Source organism: Lytechinus pictus, chromosome 1 (assembly GCF_037042905.1).
Source record: "Lytechinus pictus isolate F3 Inbred chromosome 1, Lp3.0, whole genome shotgun sequence".
NCBI lineage: Eukaryota > Metazoa > Echinodermata > Echinoidea > Temnopleuroida > Toxopneustidae > Lytechinus > Lytechinus pictus.
In genome coordinates, this window is record NC_087245.1 from 21964091 (window position 1) to 21977505 (window position 13415).

The 13415-nt window shown below is 39.2% G+C and overlaps 1 protein-coding gene across 1 annotated transcript; it reads left to right on the forward strand.

The window, feature by feature from the left end:
* Window positions 1–1493: 1493 nt before the first annotated feature.
* Window positions 1494–5179, forward strand: LOC129267781 (G-protein coupled receptor moody-like). Its single transcript, XM_064105301.1, has 3 exons — window positions 1494–1904; window positions 3509–4051; window positions 4298–5179. The coding sequence occupies exons 1-3, from the start codon at window positions 1494–1496 to the stop codon at window positions 4631–4633; spliced, it is 1290 nt and encodes a 429-aa protein (XP_063961371.1). The 3' UTR covers window positions 4634–5179.
* Window positions 5180–13415: the final 8236 nt, after the last annotated feature.

Consider the following 13415-nt stretch of genomic DNA (forward strand, 5'->3'; position numbering starts at 1 on the left):
CTTTTGTGCTATATGAACGTATTACTATAGGATTTCAGTTTAGAACGGATTCGCCAAAAATCCCTTCAAATTTATTACATTTGTGGGTAAAGTCATTATTACATTTGTGGGCGATCAAAATTATTACATTTGTGGGTAAAGTGTTATTACATTTGTGGGCGTTATTACATTTGTGGGTAAAGTGTTATTACATTTGTGGGCGTTCTTACATTTGTGGGCGATTATTACATTTGTGGGTGTAACACCCCCCCCCCCCAAAAAAAAAAAAAAAAAAAAAAAAAAAAAAACGGATTTTACATCAGCTTTTAATTTTTGTTTCCAAACAGCTCGCTCGTTACACACTCTCGCGAAAAATAAAGCCGAAATATATATCTTACCGATGATCAGAGATCACTTCAAAAAGGCTTTGCTCTACTTTGCTCCTCCGCCTTTCTTTTTGCGTGATACAACACATAAATCATCTAGCCAGATCAAATTTGTTGCCCCATTATGCCACTGTAGATTGTTTTAAGGTAGTGCCCTTTTCAAAAGAAAAGGTGCCCTTTTTCCCTATGCCCCCCTCACTTTCAATTTCACTCCGCCGCCCCTGTATACATCACACCTACATTCACATGCGCGTACACATCCTCATCCTCACATACACACACGTACACACATTATGTATCTGTATAAATACGAAATAAGTACATGTATATTATATTCACTGTAGTTTCTGTTCATTGGCAATTTCTTCTTCCTTCTTCGATACAGAAACAATCTCACAATACTATATATCAATGAAACGTTGAATCCTTTCCCTTTTTTATTTTCTACCAATGAATTTACAATTTGTCTTTCTTAATTATTTTATTATTATGGCATGGGGTTTACCATTGCCCTTCGTCTATATACATGCGTACAATTAACTCTCGTATGATTACTGAAGTCCTAAAGTATATACAACGGCTGGAACTAAATTCCACATGAGCAGGAAAAAGATATCACCAATCCTAACAATATATCCCTGTTTTCATAGTTACCCGAATTCAGATTTTAAAAACTCCATGGAAATACATACACAGTGGCTTAGAAAGTACGCCTTAATAAAAAAAACATAAATTTAATTTTGGAGTGGGGTAGAATTGTTCAGTGAGGATAAAGTCGATTGAAAAATATTTTGAAGGTTATATAGGCACTTCCATTGACGGGTGGATACCATGCGTGACCATGGGGTTTAGCAAAGCACCCTAAACAAGTATTTTCCATGTTCTAAAAATGCCCCCCTTAACAAGTATTGGCGTGTGAAACCCTACCCTTAACAAATATTGGAAACAAAACGGTACCCTTCACATGCTTGACAAGTATGGTGTGGGACAGCTGAGTCCCCTAAACCAACTGAAAAAGAGGCTACGAATTGCCGCATGATTGTGATGTGTATGACATGTCATAGATCCACAATGTTTTATTCATTTTTCCCCCAGACTGCAACGATTTCAAACCTTTTCTTTTCAGTCATGGATGATGACTTAAATACATCTTCATCCCCAGTCAGTGATGAACTGGAGGGTGGCTACGTTAATATTGGAGCTCGAAGATGGCTTGCAGCATGGCTCGGGACCATTGCCGTCGTCGGCTTCTTCGGTAATGTCCTCGTGGTTACCTGCGTCATCCTATATCCGAAGCTGCGTACGATCACCAACGTGTACCTCACTAGCCTGGCTGTCAGTGATATTCTGGTATGTTTGACCATTCCATGGATCATAGTCGGGCTGGTATCTACCAGGGGTTGGCCGTTTCCAGATGAAACCTGTATCATTGTGGCTATACTTCGGTTCACCTGCAGTGGCAGTAGTGTGTGGCACTTGGTTGCTATCGGTTTCAACCGCATGTTTCTCATCACCACTTCGACGGCAACGTATAAAAAGGTAGACCCCTTTATCAAAATGCTATCATGTCTTTGAAATAAAAGAGCTTTACTGTCCAATTTGCATTCCTATGTTATAGTTACTTAAAGTTACGATAATAATTTGTTAATGAAATAGTGAAGATAAAAGAATGATGTAGGCCTACATCAAATTGGACAAAAATCCAACTAAATCGATGATGATTTTTATCTAATAACCCCATACCATGTTCATCCATATGTCCCTTTCTGTTCTTTAAAACGACAGAATACTTATGTACATAATTTCTGGAACCAATTACTAAAATACATGCAGTGTATGAACGCAAACGATTATTGTGTTTCTTATCAAGGATGAAGATGAGTTGTGTAACTTTCTTCGAAACATGTTCTTTCAATAAAACATTCCATTCTTCAGATCATGTTATAGTGTTACTAAGAGGACCATACATAATGCAAATTAAGTCGCCTAGCAATCTTCTGGAATCAGCTTTTTGGATAACCCCGGGATAACCTTGATATTATTTTCACTAATGGTTAGGAAGTAACCGAAACGGTATCAGAACAACTACCCCCTGGACAATCACCCCCCGGACAACTACCCCCCGGACAATTACCCCCCGAGGACAATTACCCCCCGGACAATTAACCCCTGAGGACAACTACCCCCCGAGGACAATTACCCCCGGACAATTACCCCCCGGACAACTACCCCCGGACAATTACCCCCCGGACAACTATCCCCCGGACAATTACCCCCCGGACAATTACCCCCCGGACAACAACCCCCGGACAATTACCCCCTAGACAAAGGGAGTGCACAGAGTCATACGTCGGCCGTACGTTTGACGTAAGAAGTACTCAAGGCATTCTCGAGTATCTTGGAATCAAACGTACGCCGTAAGAAAGCTGTAAAATTGAGCTCCATCCCGGGGGGGGGGCACTCGAACAAAAAAGTGGTAGGGGTGTGCCGCGGGCGAGATAAAAAAAAACGGGGGCCTTGGAGCGGGCTTATTGTAAAAAGGAGGGTCCTCGGAACGGGCTTTGGAACTATAAATGTTTGTGAAAACGGGGGTCCTTGGAACGGATCGCCAGCGTGTGCCTATTATGCATATGGAACGGGCATGCGTGCATGATGCAGCTAGCCCCCCGGCAGCCCGGCCGCCGGGTGCGATCGCGATGGTCGGACAGCGCTCTGCGGCCGCTTTTAACCAATGCGACCGGAACGGCGTAACGAAAAATATGCGAAGCGTTGGAGCGGATTTCTTTCTTCTTTTTTCTCGATAAGAAGAAAATGCTATGCTTTGGAGCGGCTTTCTTTGTTCTTTTTCTCAATAAGACAAAAATGCTATATGCCTTGAAACGGAAATTTGAGTGTAAAAATGGGGGTCCCCTCCGCGGCACATACCCACTATGCATTATATACTGAGTGCCCCCCCCCCCGGGCTCCATCCATAGGCGGATCCAGGGGGGCCGAGGGGCCCGGCCCCCCCCCCCCCCCCTGCAAATGAAACTGCAAGAAAACGTTTCTTCCAATCAAAAAAGACCAGTCGAAAAATAACTAACGATGATGAAGTTTTATTTCAAATCCCAGTTTAGCAGTTTGTATCTGTTTCCATTTTGCAGATATACAGCCGTGTTAACGCTGCCATCATTCTTTTTGTCACGTGGCTAATTCCTTTCTCCGTCATTATTGTGCCTTATGCCATCGGTGCCACGCAACTCGGCTATGATGACGGTCCCAAGCTTTGCAGTGATCTTGAAGATCGGCCGGACGGAACTGAAAACCTTACCCATACCTACCTTGCCGGGACTTTTCTGACTTGTATACCACTGTCCATTGTAATATGCGTGTATCTGCGAATTTTCGTACACGTCAAACAGCATGTGAGGAAGCAGAAAGCATGGTCCTCTGGTGAACAACAGAAGAACACTAGAACTACTGGAACGACCGCAACCGCACAAGACACAGTATCACCCGAGCAGCAATCAAAGCAGAATACCGCGGGAAATGGCACAAGTACGACCGTGCAAGACCCGGAATCGAGCGGTAAGCAGCAGAACATCGCGGTGGCGTCTGTTAGCGCGACCGTAGCGAGCGCCGTGACAGAATCGACCGGCACTGGGGCCCAAGTCCAGTACAACAATCCGACGGAGCGCACTGTTCAGGTACTGTTTTACTTGTATGTTCAAGAATTGATAAACAAAGCTGCAAAGTGTTGTGTTTCCGGGTGTGTTTCTCCTTATTGATACGAGTATCAACCATCTTTTTTTTTCTAACGAACAGACTTCATGAGATTGCAAAATAAAGGCTTTCATCAATTGAACATGCATATCTTGTTACTGATAAATAACTTTATTTTGCTTCTATATTTGTATTTTTAACTTTCAAACTTGATATTTCTTCTTCGGCAGAATCCCACCGCTGCCAACCGCAGAGTCCCAGTCAAGAAAGGCCAGGATCTTGAGACCCGCATCACGAAGAACACTTTCTATGTGACTCTAGGGTTCTTTCTATGTATCTTTCCATACGGTTTTTATATTCTCGGCGGAGAATGGTTCAGAGTCAAGGGTACGCCTTTGGCACAGGCTTTCCTCCTGTTCAACATCTGCATGAACCCAGTGATTTACGGTACCAAGCATCCACACTTCAGGGTTGCCATAAGGAACATCTTCTCGAGACGATTGTCAGGTGCACTTGTCACGAGTAACACCGTCGATCCTGCTACTGATAACCATGGGAGTACTTGATCAATTATTAACTATTTGATTTGCACTTGTCATAAACCACAAATTTCTCCTTTTTTGTCATTTTGCACTTTCAATGGGAACTCATTTGAGATACACTATAGCTTGATCGGAAACTGGGTCCCGTGCATCATCTGAGAACATATGACCAACAACCGAAAGGATTGGGGTACCTTTGACAGACTCCCTTTAGGGTAGATTTTGATGTGACAGATCGTCATCACATATAACATGCAGAGCGATGTCCCCTCCAAATGTTTCCCCTAAAAATCAAAGTTGCTTTATAATCTACCAGATACATTAGAGGCTCCAAAGCACGATATCTTTCAAATGAGTCATAATATGGATAGAGGTGGGGGTAAATTCGATAGACTCCCTTCAGTGTAGGCTTTGATGTGCCAGGACGGTTCCTCGGTGCGATATAGCAGACTGCCATTATTTTGGTCAACTTTGTTGCCCCCAAAGCACGATATCTCCATAAAGTCAAAATACAGATATGGGTAACTTTCGGCAGGCTACTGCGAGGTTAAGCTTTGAGGTGGCGAAATTTAATCTTACACTCTAAAAAACGAAGTGCTAATTCAGCTCTTAAAGAGCGTGTATAGTGACTGCACTTCGGAGTGCTGATTTTTTAGTTCAAATTTGAACGAGAAAATCAGCACTCCGAAGTGCAGTCACTATACACGCTCATTAAGAGCTAAATTAGCACTCCAGTTTTTAGAGTGTATGTAGACATGCAGAGCAATGTATTTTATAACTTCTCCAAGTGGTATCATAAAAATGTAGAAAGAACACCTTGCGCTCCTACACCAATCTCAATAATGTACCTTTCTATTGCTATACGCACGTATTTAAAAGATGCATTGCGGTATAGTCACCAACAACAACAAAGAGGTTGCTTCGGGGCTCATTTTAGTGCAATATCGAGTAATAGATTCTGACGTATATGCCCTATATATTAGCAAGTTTATACATCAATACTGCCATGAAGCGTATTAATTTATTCTAATTCGGGTCGAACGCTTACATTATGCATTAGCTCATAATAATAACAAATAGATGTATATCCAAAGTTTTGATCAAAGTATGGACATTTTTGCACAAATTCTCTTTTTTTCTCCCCTCCACATTTTGATGCACGGGAACCCCCGTTTCCGACTAGATTATGTATTGTGAACGCAAATGAATTTGTATACATAAAATGCACCACCAATTTTACAATATAAAAGCATCCATTTTCCTAGAGGTAATATTCAGATGTTATTGAATATTACATTAAAAATTTACTAGAATATGACAGGGAACCCCTCGGCTTTTTAATGATTCAGTACTTGTACCTTTTACAACACTCGTTACTCTGCCCTGAAAACATGAGGTGCGAATTCCATTTTCTATATTGACTTATTTACTTCCTTATGCATAACAATAATGGTAACTCGGTATAGCAAAGGCCTTTTGGACAATAAATCAGAAATATACATTCTTGAACACAAAGTCAATTGCGGAAGATGAATGATTATTGTAAGCAAATATAATTTTTGTTACTGATGCCTTAATTGAGTGATCCTAATGCAGTGGACATGATTAGATTGAAGTCTTTTGTAGGCTATATGCTTGTGAATGCTCAGGGGTAAGAGCTGAATTCCTCATTGATAGATCAGTTTGTATCAGGTATCATTGGTATAAGTAAATCTTTGCATGGTTTTGTTAAAGCTCGAAATCGATGTCAAACACCAACCAGGTTTATGATTCATTGTTCTTATTATCTCCTTGATATCATCACTGGCGTATAGGTGGGGGAGGCTTGGGGGCTCTTGCCCCCCCCCCCCCCAAAAAAAAAGAGAGAGAGAGAGAGAGAGAAAAGGAAAGGAACGAAATATATTATATGTCAAAATCTATCACAAACTTAGATTTTTGTCTCTTAAGGCGCCGCTTTTCCGAAGGCGACGTCGTCAACGTTGAAACGTTTTGAAATGTCATCAGAACTTAAAAAGTATTTAAACCTAGTTCATGAAACTAAAGCATAAGGGTAATCAAGTATTACTAAACATCCTGCCTGAGTGTCAGCTCACATGATCAAGGTCAAATGTCATTTAGGTTCAATGAACTTAGACCAAGTTGGGGGAATCAATATCGAAATCTTAACCAAGGTTAAGGTTTTTGAAAAGGAACGAAATACATTATCTACTGAATATTATGTCAAAATCTATCACAAACTTAGATTTTTGTCTCTAAAGGCACTGCTTTTGCAATGGCTGCGTTGTCAACGTTGAAATCTTAACAGTTTAAGTTTTTGAAATGTCATCAGAACTTAAAAAGTATATAAACCTAGTTCATGAAACTGGAACATAAGGGTAATCAAGTATTACTAAACATTCTGCCTGAGTTTCAGCTCACATGATCACAGTCAAAGGTCATTTAGGGTCAATGAACTTAGACCATGTTGGGGAATCAATATCGAAATCTTAACCAAGGTTAAGTTTTTGAAATGTCGTCATAACTTTGACAGTTTACGGATCTAGTTCATGAAACTTAGACATAGGAGTAATAGTCTAGATGATCGGTGCAAAAAATAGCAAGAATTGTTCAGATTATGGTAAAAGTATGAAATTTGGCTGACAGATAGAGAAAATAGTGCTGAACATTTTTAGCAGGGGGTGCCAACCGGACCTCTTCTCGTATAGCAACAGTTGCTAGGTTACATATTTACCTTGGCAACCACCATTTTTGGGGTGTTATCTACATTTCAAAAACTATATTTGACTTCGAAGCACCCATTTTACAATCACATATCAAGAAACATTCCAACCATGTATAGCAACAGTTGCTAAGCAACACATTTTCCATAGCAACTATAGATAATATTACTTAGTACAACATATGGACATAGTGTTTGAATGAAAGTGGTTAGAAAATTGGTCAAGGTATGACTCTGGAATGAAAAAATATACCAGATCCCTAAAAAGTTCAGAGACAGTCCAAATAATTATAATGCCTGCATAGTAGGCCTAATCTTATCTAGGTAACAAACCTAATTTCGATATACATAATTTTCTATTTTTGCATACTTTTTACTCACACATGACAAAGCTAACACACAGACAAAAATCATAATTGAGTCATTGAATGTGCATTTAGGATCTCTCTTGTTATGAAACTGAAACAGGGTATTGTAGTGGATGTAGCATGGAACACTTAGAAAAACACCGAACCTTGAGGGAAAAGGGAAGCTGAAATTTTATTGACATTAACTAATCGCTCCCAATTAAATGACAAACCTTCTTGGGAAGTAATGGCGATTAATGCATATGCACTTGTCAGTAAAATTTTGATAGCATATTGACTGACTTGAACATATATGTACAGTAGACCTGAAACAGCCTCAAGAATCATTTCCTGTATATGCACTGTAGAGCATGTGCAGTAGACCTGAAACAGCTCAAGCATCATTGTCTGTATGTATGTTGCGCCTTTTTCATTTGATTATAATGCTGGACAGTTGAGTCATTTATTTTGCAATAGTTTCTATCTAGATAATGAAGAAAAAAATATTTATATAATGTACAACTGTGCAGTTTCCAGTAGTTTGGGACTTTGTGCACCAATCTAGTAAATGAATAGAACGTACATTTTATGTGTCGCACATGCCTTCACAGAGTTGGGCATATATCTAGTCCAAAATTTAGGGAAAAGCAAAACCACTGTAAAGCATGCATTATGCTCGACAAAGAATATTAGAGGCAACAGAGGAATACATCAAGAAAGTTACAGCCATCATCGTCTTCGGTGTAACAATGAATCAATCAGGGGCCCATTTCATAAAGGTACAGCGTCAGCGTCAAGTCCCAAAACAGCGTCAAATTTTCACTTGCAGCGTCAAATTTAATATTTTACGCTGCAGCGCATTTCATAAAAAGTTGACGCTCCAGTGGGAGCGTCAACTTTTTACTGGAGCGTCAAGTATGGTTACTGGAGCGTCAAATAGGGTTAAATATTTGACGCTGGTCATGGGGGAGCGTCAAGTTGACACTGTAAAAGGTTTTTCATTGTGAAGAATGGCATACGTTGTGCTCAGGCATGCCCAAAGGGCTCTTACAAGAGAACGGATATCTAGAGCAATGTCTATGATAATAATGCTAATGAAGAATATATTAAGGTAATGCTTTCTAGTAGAAATGCCGTTTCTTTTTTTTTGTTCTACCTATCCCCCCAAAAAAAAAAATGTTAAAAAATTCCTCCGAAACAGCAAATTTTTCAGTCTTTCCCAGGGCAGGCAAAGGGAAAAAAAGGGAGGTTATAGACAGACTTTAAAAAAAAAAAAAAATGGAGAGGATTTTTTTTCTTGTGGGAAAAAATAGAGGAAGGTAGATCTATTATGTGGAAGTGTTTAATTCAAGGCCTAAATTAAAAAAGCCCTAGGCCATAAAAAAGGTTACACTTCGGAATTCCGAAGGTTCTTTATTCCGAAGGTCCGTAATTCCGAAACACGTAAATTGCCTATACCTCGACGTTCGTTAATCTGAAAACGTAAAAGGGTTCGTTAATCCGAACATTTGTGGCGTTATTTCGAAGGTTCGACAATCCGAAAACGAAGTAAGGTTTGATGTTCCGAAGGTTCGTTAATCCAAGAACGAAATAAGGTTCGTTGTTCCGAAGGTTCGTCAATCCAAAAACGAAAATAAAGTTTGTTAGTCCGAAAACGAAATAACGTTCGTTAATCATTTCATTTTCAGACTAACGAACCTTCGGAATTACGAACCTCACTTCGTTTTCGGACCAACGAACCTTCGGAATAATGAAGCTTCGGAATTACGAATGTATGCGATAAAAAAATGATTGCTTTTTTTTTTCTGTTTCTGACTTTCTCAAAAAAAAAAGTTGTGGCCATGGCATTGTTGAATCCATTTACTGAATGGTTATTCACCGTTGAAACCGATAACTTAAAAATCATTTCCATTTTGAACAAAAATAATCTTTTAAGGTCATTTTCGATGTTTCATGCATAATTAGAGCCTACAAATTTACTTGCTTCAGGGTGATTTTTAACAGCACTGCACCAGCAGTGGCCTGCGCCTGCCTTGTTGTTGATACAACCTTGCATTACCGACACAAATAGTCAAGTGTGGGACTGGGATTAAACTTGTACGGTAGAAACTTTGTTGAAGGTGAAATTTCGACCGGCAATAATGATGCCTTTTCACTTTTTTCAAAATAATTTTTTCCATGGCATAGGGCTAAAATATATCAATTCTCTGAAAACTTACACAATGGAGAATAATGCTATGCCATCCTAGGAAAAATTAGTATTTTCTTCTTACTCTCTTCTAGAATTGCAAGCCAGGCATCACCATAGAGCCATCACTCTGTATCAACGGCTAGTCTTATGCTGCAGACCCTGTTTGCAGCTGCTAAATAACAATTTCGCTCCCAAAAAAATTTACAAGCAAAAAAAAATATATATTCTCCTTCAATTTTGTTTCTTCTAATCTTGCTTCTCAAAGGTGGGGGGCCACAGGCCGGCTGTGCCCCCCCCCCCCCAGATCCGCCAGTACTTTCTACCTAAACTTATGACTTGAATTGAAAACAAAAAACTGGAGAGAAAGGGGATTTCCCCCTAATCAGCCTCGTACATGACTATTCAAATAATTCGCTGGAAAGTCAAGCTGACTTTCCAGCGAATGTGCTTTTATGAAATGCAAAGTTGCTATCATAGCAAGTTGCTAGCATAGCAAGTAAAAGCTGCTATTCTACCAGAGTTGCTATCATAGCAACTTGCTATGATAGCAACTCTTTATGAAATAGGCCCCGGATCTGCGCATAGTTTACACTCTGCGCGCTGACGTCACAATGGATGAACAGGTGATTAATTAGCTGCGGGTATGAGCTGATTTTTCTCATCTTCTGCACTTTAACTGCAGATCCGATGTGTTATTTCATGAAGCTATAAAGTGGAATTATTCCATGGACCATTCAAAAAAACATTCTCTACAATTTCAAAATACTTTACTCTGCAGTGCTGCCAAGAATCACGAATATTACCCCGAGTTTGAATGAATGGTAGAGTGGTTTTGATTTTTTTCTTCACATAGATACAAAGCATTCGGCGCATTTTTGGTGTTTTAAAAAGCACATTTGCTCTAATAAAAATGCTGATAGTTTAAAAACAAGCACATGAACCCCTATTTTTTAATGTTTGTACCGCTTAGGTATACCTTCCTCTACAACTCTGCAAATTTTGGTGAAAATGACATGGATTTTGAATAAAGTGCAGCATTTATTGTACGTTTGTAGTTTGTAACTGAAATTTCACATTTTTTAGATTGGGATTTTGTTGTCTTTTACGCAATTTTTAAGAAATGGCAGTGCTGTTAAACTTAAAATTGCAAACAAATAGCACTATAAATATATTCTCCATTCTAACGATACAATTATTAACTCTCTTGCGAAATTTTATGACTTTTTCATGTATTTTGACTGAGTAATATAGGTTTAAACTCATTGTAGTAATCTTGGGTGGTCTAAAAATGCCAAATTCTTTTGAATGCGCAATTTTTAAGAACATCAATTTGGGTATACTTTGAAGCTCTATAGCAAAAAATCAAGCACATGGACCTATGTTAATTTTTGCATATTTCGAATATTAAGGTTCTAAAGTATCAATGTGGAAAGTTTGGTGAAAATGACATGGATTTCACTTTAACTGTGGAACGTCCTTAAACGCAAGTCCCGAACACGGGTGCTTTATTGGCTGAAAATCAAGTTGCGCAAGATTTTTTGAGTTGCGTTTGATCGCAACTCTTTCTGCAACGGGCCCCAAATATCACAAGTGCATCATATGGTACATCCTGCAAGATCTTTCAAGTAATGATCCATGAAGCTGCAGGATCCCAGCCAAAACACCTGCAATCGGAACTGACTGGTCAAAATCAACTTCTGCGAGAGCTTTCAAGTCATGATAGATCCCGGAGCAGCAGGATCCAGGCCAACAAGCCTGGAAACAGAACTGATGGTCGGTCGAAATCAACTCTTGGGAGATCTTTCACGTGATGATAAATCCTGAAGCTGAAGGATTGATCCAGGTCAAAACACCTACAAATGAACGGACAGGTCCAAATCAACTTCTGCAGGGTCGAGTCATGATAGATCAATCATATAGCTACAGGATCCGGCCAACATGCCTAGAAACGGAACTGATCGGTCAAAATCAACTCTAGCATGCAGGATCTTTCACGTCATGATAGATCACAGAGCTGCAGGATTGATCCAAGTCAAAACACCTGGAGACGGAATTGACAGGTCAAAATCAACTCCTGCACATGGCATTAGGTCCGGAAACGGTATGGAAAGCTAATATGATCTTCATTGCAGGCTTCGAAAGGGAGGGGATAAACCAAGGCATAGTGTGTTGGCTTTCAAGAGAACGACTACTGTTAGCTAGAGATAAAGTGGTATCCAAGCACTCATTTGAAAATTACTTTCTGGCGGGATTTTGATGTTTGAAATAATTTCTTATTTGACTCGATCAATTCTTGGCGGTCATTTTTTCATCGCTCCAAGATCAGAGATATTCAACTTGTAAGCACCCATGGCATCCTAGTGAGCTCTTGTAACTGTTCTTCTAACTGTTCTTCTCTTGTTAAATGTTGGTTTTGTGGAATTCTTTCCAAGGGCATTTGTAGGTGTTATACAGGGTCTTAAAGGAGATTCATAGGGCAAATACATAGCCACAAATTTCCAGAATGTCAACGGTGTCTAGACTTTTAATTCTCGATGATACAAATTCGATCAATTCTACCTCCATAGTCAATCACTCAGATAAGTAATCATGAGCTCTATTATCATTCATTGATAAATGGGTAACTAAATTATATGGTACCCTTTGCGATGAAAGACACCAAATAATTTACATCGATGGTCGATCTTTTACATGGAGAAAAATTGGTGTTAAGGTGAGTTTTTTTAACATGCAGCAAGCATTACTATACCAATAATATGGAACCCATAGACATCGTCTTTGGAAATATGAACCATACCATGAGGTAGTTTAATTTGTGCAAGATTTTACGTTTTTAAGCATCTATCAATAATCTTACCGTAAGACCTTTAACCATTGGTTGCTACAGAAAACATGTTACATCATCTGGTATTTCGCATGGGCGTGTTTACATGGTATGATTGTTCCTGGGTTGTTGTGATTAATGTATTTAATGCTTTAATAGAAAAGATATGGTTCATATAAATTATGATCATGAAAAAAATACCCTATAAGAATTGGTTACTGTGGAAAAAATGTTGCATAGCAAACGTTGCTATGGTGCTTATTAGGTCTACCTAAGGAAAAATTCATCACATGAGGAATCTATGGGCCAGATTTAATTTCTGAGCTATTCTGAGTAAAACATGTTGATCATATTCATCTGAACAATGATAAACAATTTGTTGCTATGGAAAATGGTCCCTTAGCAGCCGTTGCTGTGAATAAATGGATCAAAACTGTTGTGATACAAAGGAACATGCTTTAGGTTAAAATTCATGCAACACATCGCTCATGAAAATGTTACTTAAGCCCAATAAAGCTCAGTTACTAAGGTAAATATCTTACCTAGCAACCGTTGCTATGTTTGGCAAATTTACGTTGGCACCCCCTGCCAAAAGTGATTAGAATAACTTACTCTACCTCTGTGCCAATTTTCATGCTTTTACCATTTTCTGAACATTTTTTTCACCAATCACCTAGACTATAATGGTGTATCACTAAAGAATATGCTTAAGTTTCAGGTCACAT